General features: G+C 52.5%; 4 protein-coding genes across 4 annotated transcripts; 1 reads left to right on the top strand and 3 right to left on the bottom strand.

The window, feature by feature from the left end:
• Nucleotides 1-190: 190 nt before the first annotated feature.
• On the bottom strand, nt 191-2,280 carry coaT (acetyl-CoA hydrolase ACH1). The gene is made up of 4 exons (XM_020196489.1): nt 1,996-2,280; nt 1,667-1,907; nt 589-1,554; nt 191-529 (listed from the first exon to the last, which is right to left on the bottom strand). The coding sequence occupies exons 1-4, from the start codon at nt 2,136-2,138 to the stop codon at nt 302-304; spliced, it is 1,578 nt and encodes a 525-aa protein (XP_020054590.1). The 5' UTR covers nt 2,139-2,280; the 3' UTR covers nt 191-301.
• Nucleotides 2,281-3,682: 1,402 nt separating this feature from the next.
• On the bottom strand, nt 3,683-5,434 carry ASPACDRAFT_1889513 (uncharacterized protein; the record flags this gene model as incomplete). The annotated part of the gene is made up of 3 exons (XM_020198530.1): nt 3,683-4,691; nt 4,873-5,032; nt 5,312-5,434. The coding sequence occupies 3 exons, from the start codon at nt 5,432-5,434 to the stop codon at nt 3,928-3,930; spliced, it is 1,047 nt and encodes a 348-aa protein (XP_020054589.1). The 3' UTR covers nt 3,683-3,927.
• Nucleotides 5,435-6,605: 1,171 nt separating this feature from the next.
• ASPACDRAFT_1881775 (uncharacterized protein) lies at nt 6,606-8,918 on the top strand (the record flags this gene model as incomplete). Its single annotated transcript, XM_020198253.1, has 9 exons — nt 6,606-6,775; nt 6,965-7,242; nt 7,300-7,498; nt 7,536-7,539; nt 7,579-7,757; nt 7,826-8,248; nt 8,293-8,422; nt 8,504-8,718; nt 8,884-8,918. The coding sequence occupies exons 1-9, from the start codon at nt 6,757-6,759 to the stop codon at nt 8,916-8,918; spliced, it is 1,482 nt and encodes a 493-aa protein (XP_020054588.1). The 5' UTR covers nt 6,606-6,756.
• Nucleotides 8,919-9,309: 391 nt separating this feature from the next.
• On the bottom strand, nt 9,310-15,321 carry ASPACDRAFT_79806 (transcriptional regulator SIN3). Its single transcript, XM_020205497.1, has 8 exons — nt 15,032-15,321; nt 14,887-14,954; nt 14,134-14,813; nt 13,965-14,065; nt 13,188-13,908; nt 12,636-13,115; nt 10,370-12,466; nt 9,310-10,315 (listed from the first exon to the last, which is right to left on the bottom strand). The coding sequence occupies exons 1-8, from the start codon at nt 15,130-15,132 to the stop codon at nt 9,695-9,697; spliced, it is 4,869 nt and encodes a 1,622-aa protein (XP_020054587.1). The 5' UTR covers nt 15,133-15,321; the 3' UTR covers nt 9,310-9,694.
• Nucleotides 15,322-16,184: the final 863 nt, after the last annotated feature.

Genomic DNA, 16,184 nt, shown 5'->3' with positions numbered 1-16,184 from the left:
ATATTTGTCCTTCTGTGGTAGGATTTCCTACTGTCGGTTTATTCTTTCCCCCCCCCCCCTGCTAGCAAGATAATCGCATACATGCACACACAGACATTCACAGTAGAGTACATAAGCCCAAGAACCCACTCCAAACACACCCTACAGCCTGATCGAATGCAAAGCAATACAAAAGGATATGATTTATTATGGTATTATCCACATTTCCCAATTGACCCTTCAAAAAAGGAAAACTCCATCCATCCCAGCCTACACTTTCTTTCTCCACCTAACAAGGAAGACACGAGGTCAAAGGGTTGGTTTACTCCCAAGAATCGATCTTCATCGTGCCCTTCTCCTGCAGATTCTGGTGCATCTTGAACGCCTGGAAGAGCAGGTGGGGCTCGTGCGCCATGCCCTTCTTGAGGCACTCGAACTCGGCCCGGTCCAGGTAATCGGTGAGGATAGGCTTGTAGTCCGGGTGGGAGCACTTGTCGATGATGACGCGGGCGCGCTCGCGAGGAGAGAGGCCGCGGACGTCGGCGAGACCCTTTTTCCCCTCTGTTAGTACTATTCAAATAAAACGAGTAGAAAAGGGGAAGGACGTACCTGCTCAGTGACGACAACATCCAGATCATGCTCCGTCTGGTCGATGTGGGTACAGAAGGGGACGATGCAGCTGACACCGGTGGGGTCGATCTTGCTGGGCCGGGTACTGGGGGTGTGCATGATACTGTACTTGCTGGAGCGCAGGAAGTCGGCCGAGCCGCCGAGGCCGTTCAGCATGCGCGAGCCCATCACGCAGGTGCTGTTGGCGTGCGCGTAGATGTCCACCTCGACGGGGGTGTTCATGCCGATGCAGCCCAACCGTCTAATGATCTCGGGCGAGTTGGAGACCTGCTGCGGGCGGAGGAGGAGCTTGCCCGCGTACCGCTCCCAGTTGTCGTAGAAGCGCTTGAAGCCGTCGGGCGAAAAGCGGATGGAGGTCGCGGTGGCGAAGTCGAGGTTGCCGCTGTCGAACAGGTCCAAAAACGAGTCCTGGAGGACCTCGGTCCACACCTTCAGGTTGGTAAAGTCCGCGCCGCCCTTGCTAAGGCCGCCGATGACCGCGTTGGCGATGTTGCCGATGCCCGACTGGATCGGGAGCAGGTTCGGGGGCAGGCGGCCGTGCTTGACCTCGTGCTTGAGGAACTCAATCAGGTTGCTGGCGATGGCCTGCGAGCCGGCGTCCTCGGGGGCGTTGGGCTGCGTTTGGTCCGGGTAGTCGGACTCGACGATGGCGACGACCTTCTCCGGGTCGACGGGGATGTGCGGGGTGCCGATGCGGTCCTCGGGCTGCATAATCAGGTAGGGCTTGCGGAGCGGGGGCTTATCCGACATGACGATGTCGTGCAGACCCTCGAACGAGGGGCTGGCCGTGTTGACCTCGATGATGATCTTGTCGGCCATCTGGACAAACTCGGGGGAGGCACCCACCGAGGCACCGGGGATGATGCCGCCGTCCTCTGTGATGGCCGAGGCCTCGATGACAGCCACGTCGAGTCGGTTCTTGGGCTTGTTGAGTGTGTACCAGCCCTACGCCTCGAGAATCAGTACGAGTTCAACCGTAGACAACCACTTCCATCCCATGGCAACCCAGAGCCCACAGCGACCTCAACTTCAACCGAAGCGAGGAAGGACAACCTACATAAACCAAATCCGAAGGAAACATGCTCAGATGCTTATCGAAGAACTTAATATCGCCGGTATTGATACCCCTTGCGATCTCCTTGCCGACCTGATGGGGACTCCGCCGCTCGATCATGTTCAACCGCGCCCACCGGTTCTCCGTCTCGGCGCCGGACGAGGCGCCCACGAACAGGCTGTATTTCAACTTGCCCTGGAGGTTGTTCTTCTCGACGTGGTCGGCCAGAGCCGTGGGGACTTTTCTGGGGGCCAATTAGCCTAGGACTCAGGTTTGAAGCAAGATCGAATTGCGCAGATCAAGGAATCCGAGAAAGGGACTGGGCAACGCACTTGGGATATCCAACACCCGTGAATCCGGACCAGCCGATGTACGATCCATGGGGGAAGAGGTCGATCAAATCCTCGGCCTTGGCCAGCTTCTTGAGGTAGGAGGGTCGCCGGACACGGCTTTTTAGAAGGGCGGAGGCTGACATTGTGGGATTGATTCAAGGAAGAGGAGGGGAGTGGAGAGAGGAGAGAGGAGAGGGGAGGAGGGAAAAGAAGAAGGGAAGGGATGGAATAGCAATTGAGGGTGTAAGATGGGAGGAAAGAGAAGGAGGAGAGGAAGAAAAGAAAAGAGAGGGAAATTTGACAAGAGAAAGAGAAGGTTCTAAGAAAAAGAGGGGAGACGGTGGGATAGAAATACGGTCGAGCTGGAGCTGTCGCAGTCGCTGGAAAATCCACCCCCGCCTCGTTCCACTGCCCCGGTTGATTCGGGGATACGGAGTCAGACACTTGCTCCATATTCTTAGACTACCTACTAACTGTACCAGACTACCAGACTACCAGACTATCAGACTACCAGTCTGACTACTAACATACGGAGTACACATACGTACTACGCTGTAACTAAAGTCCTTCTCACCCCGCAAATGATGAACATCCCCCAGTCCAGTGCAGTCCACCGTGGGTGATTATTACTCCGCTTCAGCTGCTGTGGAACTTATCGCCGCGCGCGGCGGTTATCAGCTCCAGCTCCAGCTCCAGCTCCAGCTCCAGCTCCAGCCCAGCGTCAGGAAGCTCCCCATTCAACACAATTGGTGGGGGAATTTTATCTTTTCTATTTTCCAGAACAATTCGAACATAGGTGGTCAACTGCAGGGGTAAAAGGACAAGCGAGATGAAAAAGCTGCAAGGTGGCCAGATGTAATTCGGGGCGTTGAGGTCTTGTCGCGGGAGTTCCATACTGAGAGGTACACAATTCAGTCCATGACCGGTGGTTGACGTCATCCCGGCGATTTCTCGGCCCGCCGCCTTCCAGACCTTCACTCTGGCTTGCATCTTAACCTGCTTTCCAGGACTATAACTCTTAAAACTGGAACTATACAGCACGGAAGACATATCAATCCAGTCAATATGATTGAGCACAACACAAATCATCAAAGGAATATATCAGTCAATGCCAATGTCAGTGGAATATTCCATGCCTGAAATCAACGCACAAGTAAATCCCGACGGATCTCCGATCACCCCGAACTTGGCCCAGCGACCGGTCCAGTCTCGGGCTGTATCGGTTATCGCCAGTACTAGAGTCTCGGCCACACGGAGCTTTTGGGTTCCCCTGCATGGCGATCGGCAGCTTAGCCATGCTACTTCAGCACCTGAAGCCAAATCATAGCCACCCGGTTAATAACATCTGTCAGCGCGGGTAACTTCTCTACTGTAACTACAGTGTACACTGACTATACTAGTACACACTTAAACAATCAAGTTAGCTACTTCCTTGAGGTATTGCCTACCGACCTACGTGCACAAACAACATTAGAGAGGTGTAAAGAAAAGTTCAATTAGAAAAAAAAAAGAAAAATAAAAATAAAAATAAATCCATGCCGCATCTAAAACCCGAAAATCTACACCGAACCAGACAAAAAGGAAAACAATTCCTGGGGTTGTGGGTGGCGCGGTGATTGATCCTAAGGTTCCGGCTTGGCTGTAGAAGCAGTAGCAACAGTAGCAACACGCCCGGTCAACCAAACTTGCCTTAACCGCTCTCCTCGTATATACCTGAAATCCCAGTACATAAGGACTGATCAAAGAAACACTCCCATTTGTGCAACCATAATGAAAGCGAAAGATCGATAGAAAAAGAAAGATGTGGACAAGAGATTGCTGTTCCAAAAATGTCTTGTGTTCCCAAAGTCACATCTCCCATACCCAACCACCCAAATATGAATAAGAAGGCTTTCCGCACAACCATACCATCTCCTCGAAACGATAGAGAGATTATTCAAATGGCCAATAGCGCTCGTACTCAGCCTTCTCCTCGTCGGTCTCAGCTAACTGCTCCAAGATCAAGCCTTTGACTTCGTCGAGGGCAACTTTGCAATCATTGTATCGCTCGTGCTCGATGAAGCCCTTGTCCGGCCACAGATCGCCCATCTTCTCCTTGACTTCTGTCACAAGCTCGGTTCCTGCCACTGCACCATCGCTATCCATTTTGATCCGCTCGATCTCTGCTTCCGAAAAGTCGAACGGGAATGGGGTATCGCTGGTGACCGCAGGTAGGTCCGTCCACGTATCTTTCAGATCCACCAGAAGTGACTGGAAGTGCGCCTCGCCGTATTCGAACATTCGGTGGGCCAGAAATATCAGCCCGTATGCTGCCGTCCTCCGGAATTCAACTACCCGGTATAAGTCGGGGTTTTTGGCATGCATGAGCTTCCGCCATCCGATGAATACGTTTTGGATGGCATACTCCTGAAAAGCAGCTGACCGTTCCTCGGGTGAAAGCCCGGAGAGGTCGAGCCGTGGTGCCAGATCCAGCGTTTCAGGCTCAAGGCCATCCCAGTCGAGGAAGACTGGGTCGGGATTGTGGTTGAAGAGGGGCGAGAGGTGACAAGACTGCCAGTCGATGATACCCGTAATCTCTCCGGGATTACGCGGGTCTACGAAGACGTTGTCATCATGCAAATCATTATGCCAGAGGCAGGGTCTGGCGATGGCTGCATCGGTGGGAATTAGAGCATCAACGATTTGTTGGCACCATGCTAGAGCAGTAAGTTTATTTTCCGTGTCTGGTCGGTATAGCTTTGGGCCGCAGAATAAGGCAACCGTTTTCGGAGGTTCTAGAGACTGGATTGCCTTCACCTCTCGTGTCCCGACTGCTTTAGAGAGGCCCCTGTAAAATGATCAGCTACTATACAGCGAGTGACGTAAACCACAACGTACATGGCCCCTTGTCGACATCTAGACCTGAGCGGCCTGCATCACACCAGTCCCGGCCTGTAGCCGGACCAATGGCAAAGCCCGAATCTCTCACAGCCTTGCCATCCTTGACGAAGTCGTTGCCTGCTGGTAGTTGCAGGACTTCCGTGTAATACAAGCTGCCCTAATGCGAGAATGAGACGTTCAGCCATTGCTTCTGGAGACGTGTCATGGCAAGAAGCACTTGGAGCTTCTGTGGTAATCTCATAGTGCTCCAGACTTGGGAGAGCGGAACACCTTCTATTTTTTCCATGATGATAAACTCAGCGCCCACGGGGTGCGATTTGGCTTGCGAGTTCCATGCGTAGACACGAGGCGCTGGTGTGTCAAGACATTTTCTAGCCTCCCCGGATCAAATGAGTTAGCAAGACTTTGATGTTATTGGTGGTCAGGATGAACTTACAAAGTCCATCGTAGCGACTTCACTAGCAGTAGTGGAGTGTGGAATGCCAGCATTTGGGTTGGAAATCTTGGCTATAACCTCTTGACCATTGTCCATAGTCATGAGAAACGCTTTGTTGAACATACTGTTAGGGTACTTTTTAATGGTAATATATTACGCAGCTTTAACCGACTGCGCTGCGACTCTTGCGAGGCTATTTATATCGAATCTGATCTCTTACTTTCGAGTATTTTCTGCCTTATTAATAATAAAGCAGCCACGAGTAAATTTAAAGAAATTATTGTGAGAATTCTAATCTGACGCGAATAAGTAATATGTTGAGTTGCGCTCTAACGGGTGTGTATATCTATCTGAAAAGCTTCCGTGTCTATACTTACGGGATAGTGATGGTAGAATAAAGATGACATCTGAAAGATTGAGCGGCAGTGTCTTTTCGGACTTAATATTATACTCTGAATATAACCCTAAGGACGCGCGGATGGTGATCGGCGCATTTTTCATAGAATATACAGTACGTGATGCCTTGATCTTGCCAGCCACCCTGGGAATCAGGTAGCTCACGATCACGCGAACGTCAGCGTCGAGAGATCAAGGTGCAAGAATGAATCCAATTGAGGGTATGCTTGGACGCCGCGCGAAATGAGAGATGATAATGCAGGTGTTGTGGAGGAAGATTGAGAAGTGCCGACTGTCAAGGGAAAGTTGACATGGTCAGCACGTGATTCGCCCGCCCAGTCATTTCTGGTCGTTTCCTTGCATTGTTTCTACTTAGAATCTTCAATTACCTAGATTACCGCCTATATCTCCTGTATGTGGCAGGATCGCTGCTAGACCCAATGAATCAGACCTTCATATCCTTGTGGTGATGGACCAAATATTGACGTACGCCACGAACCCCGAAACTACAACTACATTTACTAGACTAGTCCCCGGCAACTAATTGGAGGTCTGGAGCGTTGGTTTAGTGGAGCTTTGGTGGAGAAGTCACCCAACTTTAATTAAATCTTTATCCGAATTGCTTGCCCGACTTATCGTAGCAGGCTCGGGCTACGGAGTACAGTGGGGAGACATGTCATGCCTCATAATTTACGTAGTCCCGGTCAGTAATAGTATAGGGTGAATTTTATGAACTATCTCTGTTAGCAAGTCTTGGTACTAATGACTAGAATAACAGGCCATATCTTTTATTATCTTATATCCTCTGGAAAGCCATACAAGCCATGTTGGCAGAATCTTACGAAATGAGTAGGCGGAACATGAGCCGGATGAACTCCCGAGAAAGGGTGACTGTATACAATAGCGGGTGTGAACCACTGACAGTACATGAGTATGTGAACTAGGAGTTACTGGTGACTACTGAGGTACCGCAATGAACAACCTATAATATACTCGACAACGGCGACGACATTCCCATACGATGCAGACTGACACTATAGAAGCCAATCATGAAGTTGTCAACCAAGCGTACTCCTGCACCTGCGCGAAAACACTTCAACCCTGCCACCGTTTACCATAGAAGAAGCACTCATCACTATACAACACCCTTGACTTCAAGAATACCAAGTCCCTCTCTTCCCCAGTTCCTTGCAAAGTCTCACCGCGTCTCGCGGTCAATAAGCTCTGCAAGCATACCACCCCAGCCCGACACAACAGAGCTCTTCCGATACACCAGCGACCGCTGGCTTTGGGACGAGGAGCAGCAGCTGCGCGACCGATTTGCGCCGTTCAACGTGCGGGAATTGCAACGAGTCGCCGCGCAAAGTGTTGGGGCGGAGACATGCACGGCAATCACAAAGTTGGCTGAAGGCTCGTTCAACAAGACCTTCAGGCTAGAGATGGGGGGTGGCTCATCCGTGATTGCAAGAATCCCCTATCCGATTGCCGGGCCGAGATACTACACCACAGCATCTGAGGTCGCAACGATGGATTTTGTGAGTTACGCAACCATCAATCCCTCGGTATGATTACAGTAACTTATGCAATTTCAGGCCCGCACAATCCTCGGAGTCCCAACACCTCACGTGTATGCTTGGAATGCAGACGTGGGCAATCCTGTCGGGTCTGAGTATATCATAATGGAGGAAGCCCCCGGTACGAAGCTGGAAGAATCATGGGATGATTACTCTCTCGAAGAGAAGATCGCAGTCATGAAGGATCTCGTGCAACTGGAGAGAAAAATGCTCCTAAGTGCCACTAAATCGGCAATGCTTCCCCAATCTTCTAGTCAAGTCTGATCTATTATCATCTTATTAATGATGACTTATAAGCTATGGGAGTTTATACTATACCGGTGCCAATATCAGAAATGCCGTTCCAGCCGAAACCGGTGCAGGAATACCTGCTGAGCTCAAAGACACAATCCGCCGTCGTTTCGTGATCGGCCCGATCGCAGAAAGACACTACTGGACCAAAGAACGTGCAGAGATGACCTTGGACCGAGGACCATGTTTGTTACCTGGTTACTGTTATCGTTCGCCTTTCTCGTCCTAACTAATAACCTGGAAAATGAAAAAGGGAAACAACCACAGGACTACGTACTCTCTCTAGCTCACCGAGAAGGGGCATGGATCCAACGATACGCAACTCCAAAAGCCGAAGACGACCCGCTAGTGACCTCAGCAACGCAGAACTCCCCCAGTAGCCACATCTCCCTCCTGCAGAAGTATCGTCAAGTTGCCCCATATCTGCTCCCAGCAGACAATCCCGCCGCGGTGGCACCCTACATCTGGCATACGGACTTACACACAGGAAACATCTTTGTCCGCGACGGGAAGGTCTCGAGTGTGATCGACTGGCAAGGACTTTGGGCAGCCCCCCTGATCCTCCAAGCACGCCACCCAGGGCTAGTCGATTACAGCGGCGACGTGATCCTGAAAGCTCCCGAGGACTTTATGCATCTAGATCCGGCCGAGAGAACGCGAATCAGAGGCCTTATGAGTCGCTCAATCCTGCTTTACCCTACGAGAAGCAGATCGCCAAAGAGCTGCCCCTGCTCGATCAAGTCCTCCGTTTCGACCACAGTCGGACAAGGTGCAATCCGGTTCTGTTCGTGGGCGACACTTGGGAGGACGACCTTCTCCCCTTGCGGGAATCGCTGATTAGGGTTGAGAGGTAAGTACGACATAGCATGTCCTCCGCACAACCTTTCCTATACTATAGTGATTTTTCCCCCGTTAAATCATTATGCTCTAGATACTGGAACGAATTGGGGCTTGACCTCCCATGTCCGATCCATTTCACCGAGGATGATCTACGGGTCCATGCCGAGGAGGGTGCCGGGTGGAATGAGGTGCAAGACTTCTGGGATTCCGTTGCGGACGTCGTATTGAGAGATGGCTGGACTCCGCACCATCTATATGGGGATGCCGTTTCGCTGTTTACCGAGCTACGAGAACTCAGTCTGAAAGGTATGGTGGGGAGGGAGAGGGATGCGTTTGAGATCCAGACACAGTGGGTCAAGAAGCATTAACACTATTTCCCCCAGGAAAAAGAGTATTACAGTGCTATAAGCAGGCTAGAACTCGGCTTGATCATGGAAATTCAAGGAATAGCCAATTTGATAATCAGAAAAGCTCAATCCTACACCACCCCTACACAAATTCACTGAGCCAAATGAGAGTACAAGGTTTGTAATCATGTATAAATACTTTGAGAAATCCCAGATAGATCTAGGAGTTACCAAGATTAGTTTGTATTGTATAATTCTTCTGGAGGGGTTCGCATGTAAAAGATCTGCGAATAAGAATTGAAAAAGGTTGAACACAAAATAAACCGAAGCATGTTTTACCCTTGTTACAGATGCTAAACACTAATCTGACTCCCTCACAGCTGTATAGAAAACCAGCCTGTGCAGTGAGTGGCTTGCTAGTCCCAAGGTTCCGTCCGGCCCGGCAGCCTAAAACTAACACCGAGACAGGTTTCACACCGGGTCAAATCAAACTACCTCTCTACCCCTCTACTCGTATACACCTGAAATCCCAGCAGATAAGGACTGATCAAAGAAAGATTCCCATTCGTGCAACCATAGATAGTAAACCCGTATCCGCTCATCATGGACCTGAAAGCGAAAGACCGACAGCAAATATGAAAAAGAAAAAGTACAGACATCAATAATAACAAGGAACCTGGAACCTGGCGGGATTCAATCCGGTCCGAAGAAGAATGTGAGAGAAAAAAAAAGTTTACATGCCACACACAGTTTACGCCGCGCCGGGGATGGGAGAAGAAACGAATATCTCGCGTCAACAGGAAAAGTCAACATAAGCTCTTCCCCCGCTAGTTGGTTTATCAATCATCATCATAATCCCCTCCCACCCGTAGTACACCCACCCATCGGGAGTCCTTCCCCGCCCCCGCCCCCGCCCCCGCCCTCCCGGTGCAGCCTCACTGCTCCTTGGACTCGGATGCAGGCGGCGCGACGTCTGTCATCTCTGCATCTGCCTTGTCGTCCTTAGCGTCGGACGCTGGCCCCGCGGACGCTGCAGCTGCACCAGTCTGGTCGCCTTCCGGTCCATTGATCCACGAACGGAACCGCTGGTTGGACTCGTCCACCTGATCCTTGCTCAGCCCGTGCGCCCAGCTAGGGTTGTTCACCAGCTTCTCCATGAACCGGTCCCGCCGTCGTTCCTTGATGGCCGCTTCTTCCTTGGCTACCTCTTCGGCGGATTCGTCCGTCGAGGTGGTGGGCCGCCACCACCAATCGGAACTGCCGGGCTCGTACAGAATGTGGTAGCTGTTGGCGCAGATGCGGATGATCAGCCCGTCCTGGTGCACTAACGGCCGGTAATACCGGTTGTATTCCTCCTCTTGCTCCAGCTTGGCCGGTAGGTTCCGCTTCAGGAACGGCATGCGCATCTGCGAAAACGCCACGCCTTCCGTCGGATCCCGCATGGTATACGCCGACACGTAGTACGACCAGCGCGCTTCGGGGCTGAGCTCCTCATTCTCCAGTGTGGCGTCCTCGGGAGTCAACAACTGCACAGCAGCCTTCTTGCTGCCAGGGTGCTGCAGAGATGATTAGCACGAATACCTTCAAACAAAAAAAAAAAAACAACTTACGTATGTAATGCGATACATGTCTCCATCCTTCACCAGCCGCTCGACTTGCTTGCGGTACTGGATCTCTTGGTTGTGAGTGGTCTCCTCCCGATCACGCTCCTTGAAAAAGAGGTTCATGATATCGGAGCTGCGGTCCTTCGAATCACCACTGAAGATGGCTCCCGCGAATTTCGAGATACCCGTGAACATCTTCTCCAGGTTGTACAACTGGTACCCACTCCGCAAGTAGTACCGGCGGAGCGTCTCCTCCAGATGCGTGGTTTCCATGTCACCCTTGATCACCTCCTCGCACATCCGAACGATCTGTTGGTAGAGGTTGGCCTTCGGGTCGCAGTCGTAGAAGAAGTCGGTGGGGAATTTGTCAATAAGGTTGAGCTCCTGCGCCGGCTTTCCGACCAGCGCACGCCGCACATCGTCGTGGGCATCCTTCTCGTGCAACTTGATGCGGAGCAGGCGCGAATACAAGATCTCGAAAGTGCGGAAGAAACAGTAGATGTTCAGGTTGGCGTACAAGTGATGCACCTTCTTTTCGTAGGTCTCGTTGAGATTGTACTCCCGTTGCTGGTTGAAGTTACCCTGTCCCGGATGCTCCATCCATTTCAACTCGGCCACATCGAAGGACTCGGCGGGGTCAGGAATCGGGGTTGAGGGAACCAGGACAGCATCAGGCGTGCCATCGCGACTGTTCGGGGCACTGCCTTCCTTCTCGGCCCGATGGACCTTTTCACCAGCACGTTCTAAGACATCGCGGAGAAGACCCATCTTCTTTCCGGCACCACCCTTACGACTGCGAGGAGTGGAAGCATCGTCCGCAGCCAGACTCTCATCATCGCCTTCATCGATCGGCGGCGTACCGCTCGACAGTTCATTCATGTAGACATGGAAAGTATCCCGATCCATACCGAAGAATACTGGAATGAAGTCTTTGATGAAGGTCATCACCTTTTGAGGATCGGCTCCGAACCCAGCCGAGTTCCGGTCGATGAAGGTGAGCAGCAAGTGTGTCGCGTCGATCAAGACAGCCGGATCCGCAAACGTGTACTCAAACTGATGTCGAGGGACTTGGTACCCGCCCTTGCGCAGGTTTCGACCCTCTTCAAATTTGTTCTGGATTTCGGTCTGGATGTGTTTCGCCACAAAGAGCTTCTTGTCGGTACCCTTGCTGGCGATCGCTTGGTGATCCAAACTCCGCCAGTAGGCCTTCTGCATCTGCTCGCGCCAGATTTTGTCCCATTCGCGCTGGCTGGCTTTCCACTCTTCACATTTCTGTTTCAGGCGGAATAGGATGATGGGTAGAACATGGCACGGCCTCTCGAACATCTCTTTGATGATCTTCTCACCACGCTGGCGGTCATAGATCTTCTTGATCACGCGCTGATAGATGGCTTCACTCTGACCGCCCAAACCAGGGGGCAGTTTGAAGGCAGCACGCTCCGCATCGCTCATAACAAGGAACTGCTGCACAATTGGCTCGATGAGCTGGATTGTGCGCGTGCAAGCCTCGATATGATGATCGTAGTCGTGTCGATCTTCTTCAATGCGATGCAGAGCATCCTCGAACTGATTCTTACGGTGAGCCACGAAGCCAGAGTCCTCAGAGGCCCACGTGGGGTGAGAGGCCCATTCATCATTCAGAACACTGTAGCACAATTGATCGCGGCCACTGCAAGGCTTCTGCCGTTCGCGCTTTGGCAATAATCGGTAGCTCGGCCCGAGGGAGCGGCAGTGTGAGAGATTAACCACGCCCGGCTCTTGTTTCGCCTTGACGTCAACGACTTTGTCTTCAGGTTCATCAACATGCATAAAGCGCTTGAACCAAGCCATGAGCTCCGGGTTGGCACCAATGTAGTTGGCAGCTCTCTTAACGAGAACGTGTCTGTCGATCAAGTCCGTAGAGTAGAGATTACAGAGCTTGAGGAACTCACTGAATGTCTGCTTATTTCCAATATACTTCTTCACCCGATCGAAGAAAGCGAACTCCTCTTGAGTGGGCGTCAACGAGAAGGAAGGTTGTATGGGCTCAGGAAGCGCAGGAACAAGTGTTGGCGACACAGCTGGCGCCTCCGCCTGGGACGGTTTATGATGGACCTTGGCTCGCTTCGTTCGGTTAGCACGAATCGCGCAGCAAATATCAGAAAGCACGGCAAAATCAAAGTGAATTAAGAGGCGGTCACAAAACGTGGACTCTTGGGGCACATATGAGAGATGAAGGTCAGGGTAGCGGTAAGCTCAAAGTGAAGCGTAACTGAAACAGAAGCCTTCTCACCTTGTTAGCAGCACCAGGCTGCACCGCTGGAGCTCGACCAGCCTGAGACTCGGCCATGCGAGCCGCCTCAGCAGAAGGTCCAGAAATCGACGAGCCCATGATGGAGGGAGCTCCAGGCCCACCCCGCCGTTTCTTGCCGTCCTTTGCGGTGTCCTTGACGTTGAACTGGCCCAGAGGCGGCATCTTCACATCACGGTTGGGAGTTTGTGAGGGAAGGTTAGTGGCGCTTGGATAGCTGGCTTCCCCGCGAAGGTTGCTCGTAGGAGCAGCCTCCTCTGCCTGGCGCGCAGCAGCCTGCTGTTTCGCATGAGCAGCCGACTCAGGCAGAAACTGCTTGAAGTCCTCCAGCAGATCCGGTGCCGTGTTGAAGAGCTGGGTCACCTGAGCGTACACATCCTGAATTGGCTTCGATTCACGCTGGTAGGTTTGTAGGATTTCGAGGAACTGCTTGTAGATCTCAGGAGCGCTTGCGAATCGATTCTGTTGGGGAGGCCCCGATGTTAGACGATGTACTGATGACGAACGTCGAGTGCTGTCATGCTTCTCTCTCACCTTGATTTTATTGACATAGCTGATGGCATGGTTGAACTCTACCGGACCACGCTTGTTCAAGTCGGCCTGAGCGCCTTGAAGCATCCCTGTTCCGACCCCAGCTAAATTGTTCATGGACTGGTTAATATTAGGGCCCTGGGCAGAGGGTCCAGCCATGTGCAACAACGAAGGTCTTCCTAAGCCTGCGGCAGCGGCGGACGGAGCCCCTTGGAGGTGAATGCCACGCTGGTCTGACTGATGGGCCATGGCTGCTGCTCCCGCCGCAGCCTGCTGCTCTTGTTGAGTCGGGAAGTCGAAGTGATGATCCTGGGGCTGGTTCGGTCCACCCTGCTGTCCGAATATTCCGGGCATTATACGCGACCCGGGAGAGTACGACCCTGGCAGATTGCCCTGGGGCTGGGGCTGGGGCTGCTGAGGCTGCGGTTGAGGCTGCGGTTGTTGCCAGCCAGGACGAGTTTGCTCATAGTACTCAGCCCGGCCGTGAGAGGTCATGCCTCCTGAGGGTCCGAGCTCTCCGCCAGACTCCAAGGAGTGTCTTGTACGGGGCATACTCAAGGTGTTTGTGCCTGACGGTGTTGTGACCCGAATGGCATCGGGATTGTCCTCAGTTCCACATTCGATTCGGTAGCCGGGTGGCAAGAAAGTGTTGAACCCAGAGATCAAAGTAGGGTGGCCGTTGAACAGGGTTGAGACGCGCTGGATGACCCCGGGGGTATCGATTCTACATCTCGTTAGGAGAATGGAAAACATGCCAAGATCAAAGTCCGGGGAGCTTACGCCTGGCTCTTGAAGTCCTTCATGATATCAAGGAAGCGGTTGTAAACGTCAGGCTGATCAACAAATCGAACCTTGACCTGGTCCAGATAGCTGAGCGCATCCTGTTGCAGGATTGTCAGCATCTACCATCTATCATCTCGCGACGGGGGCGCAAGAATGAACCACTCACATTCAAGATCGGCTGCTGCCCTTGCTGCTGAGCAGCAAGGGCAGCAACATTGCCAACATTTCCGGGGATTGGAGCGCCTGCCCCGTTGAATCCCAAGATCGGTTGGCCAGGTGGCCCTGCAGGATGCTGCAGGTAAGACCTTGGTGTCCCTTCGCCATGCTGCATCTGTTGACCATATAGTGCGCCTGGACCCCCGGATCCTGGCATGGAGCCCTGAGGTCCATTTGCAGGGTTCGAGCTCAGATTGGAGAGAAGCCCATTGGGGCCATGGATAGAGTTTGGCACTTTGGATGCAACCGGCTGATGCAGAGGGATCGAGGCAGCGCTATGCTGAACTCCGTGATGTTGCTGCTCACGTTGTCGTTCCAGCTGCTGCCGCTCGATCTGCTCGCGTTCGCGCTCGCGCACTTCACGCTCTCTGTGGGCTAGTTCCTCCTGGCGCTGTCTCTCGAGCAGCTCTCGCTCCCGAGAATCCCGCTCACGGTCTCGGCTGAGGGACTGCGGCGAAGGGTGTTGCATTGCCTGACCAATACCCGGTAACGAATGGCCAGGGTTGTGAGAAGGACCCTGAGGGTGTTGTCCGTAGGCAGGAGGTTGGTGTGGGCCGGCGTGACCCTGGCTCAGCTCAGCCAAACCAGGAAGAGAATGGCCGCCAGGCTGATTCGCGGGGTGATAAGGACCTGATGACACCAAGTATATCAGCAAGATGGGCGCTAGCAGAGAACATCAGAGAAAGCAGAAAGGAGTTCGAACCGCCTGGAGGTGGGAGAACTGGCCCCGTGGGTTGCGCGGATGGACCCTGTTGCGGCTGGGGGTTTTGACTGGAGAAGAAGTCAGGTCAGTGGGAAGCGCTTCACACAAGATATTACACCATCGGAAAGTCGCCCCAGATACATACCTGAATGAGCCCATGGGACGAGGTTGTTGGTTCATCTGGTCCATCCCCGGATGCGCTGGCGGGCCACCGGGGTGCCAGTTATCGTTCCCAGAAGAGTTCATGGTCTATGCGCATGAAGAGGATTCCAGCAATATGCCTTGATGTGGCGAAGAATAGGTCTGTGGCAGACCAGGCAGAGAGAATGGTTTGCTTGTGAGGAAAATGGTGTTGGGGACTCCAACACTGTTTTCCTTTCGGACGGGGGCTTGACTTTCTGTTCCTCCCAACTCAATTTCACAGCGACATCACTGTGCCGATGCCTGCCAGCTGCAGATAGGGGAAATAGGGACAGGCCTGTGCAGGGATAGAATTGCAAGAAGGCAGAATGAAAGAGGATAAACCGACAACGAGAAAAGCTCCACAAAATGACAGTCTTAGCTCCTCAGTAGTGAGCGAGATCCGTGGTGATGGTTTGCGCGCAACCGATCACGGCTGGTCTCCAGAGTGAAGGCGGAGAGGCATTTGACCGCGCTAAGCCATCTTTGGCGATAGCGTCACCCTTCGGATAGAAGGATGTTCCGGAAAAGGCGGTGAAAAAAGTGATTGGTCCAGGATGCATGACGCAGCAGTGCCTGGACCGGCTAGTCGGGCTTTGACTTTCCCGACGTCATTGACCTGATCAATCCGGCGTTGACACGCCCGACTTATCCGCGTCCTACAATAGCACCAACCAGCAACAACACTGTTGACCTGCCGGCATATTCTACAACTACCTCGTATTAATTATGACCCCATACTGCCAGCCAATGTGATATATGGTGACACTAAGTAGATTCTGACTACTTCTGACTACTAATTGAACTACTGAATCCCCGCTCTAGCCACAGTGGAAGCGGGTCGATTAAAGCCCTGGCGCACATCGCGCATTCCGAACACATCGCTGAGTAGAGAAACACGGTCACCCCCTCCACTTTCCGGGATATCTCGTCGTAGCGTGGTCCATTTTTCTAAAGGAGGCCGGTAGGGGACAGAAAAGGGAGAAGGAGAACATATAACAAACCCTCTGGAGGTACCACGTAGTCTTTCTCTATCAAACCATTGAACGCCTCCCAAAAGATTCATCAAGCATCACTGGGTTCACTGTAAAAGGAAATATGGAAGCAACATGGCATCC

This window comes from Aspergillus aculeatus, assembly GCF_001890905.1.
Source record: "Aspergillus aculeatus ATCC 16872 unplaced genomic scaffold ASPACscaffold_11, whole genome shotgun sequence".
Classification (NCBI taxonomy): domain Eukaryota; kingdom Fungi; phylum Ascomycota; class Eurotiomycetes; order Eurotiales; family Aspergillaceae; genus Aspergillus; species Aspergillus aculeatus.
The sequence above is the reverse complement of the archived record's forward strand: the minus strand, read 5'-3'. Positions and strand labels throughout refer to the sequence as shown.

Excerpts from the sequence above, each read along its gene's own strand:
- coaT (XM_020196489.1), bottom strand. The coding sequence starts at position 2,138 with ATGTCAGCCTCCGCCCTTCTAAAAAGCCGTGTCCGGCGACCCTCCTAC. Across the intron at positions 1,908-1,995 it reads ACGGGTGTTGGATATCCCAA|AAAAGTCCCCACGGCTCTGG; the intron begins GTGCGTTGCCCA and ends ATTGGCCCCCAG. Across the intron at positions 530-588 it reads ATGTTGTCGTCACTGAGCAG|GGTCTCGCCGACGTCCGCGG; the intron begins GTACGTCCTTCC and ends GAGGGGAAAAAG.
- ASPACDRAFT_79806 (XM_020205497.1), bottom strand. The coding sequence starts at position 15,132 with ATGAACTCTTCTGGGAACGATAACTGGCACCCCGGTGGCCCGCCAGCG. Across the intron at positions 14,955-15,031 it reads CGTCCCATGGGCTCATTCAG|TCAAAACCCCCAGCCGCAAC; the intron begins GTATGTATCTGG and ends CTTCTTCTCCAG. Across the intron at positions 13,116-13,187 it reads GCTATGTCAATAAAATCAAG|AATCGATTCGCAAGCGCTCC; the intron begins GTGAGAGAGAAG and ends CCTCCCCAACAG.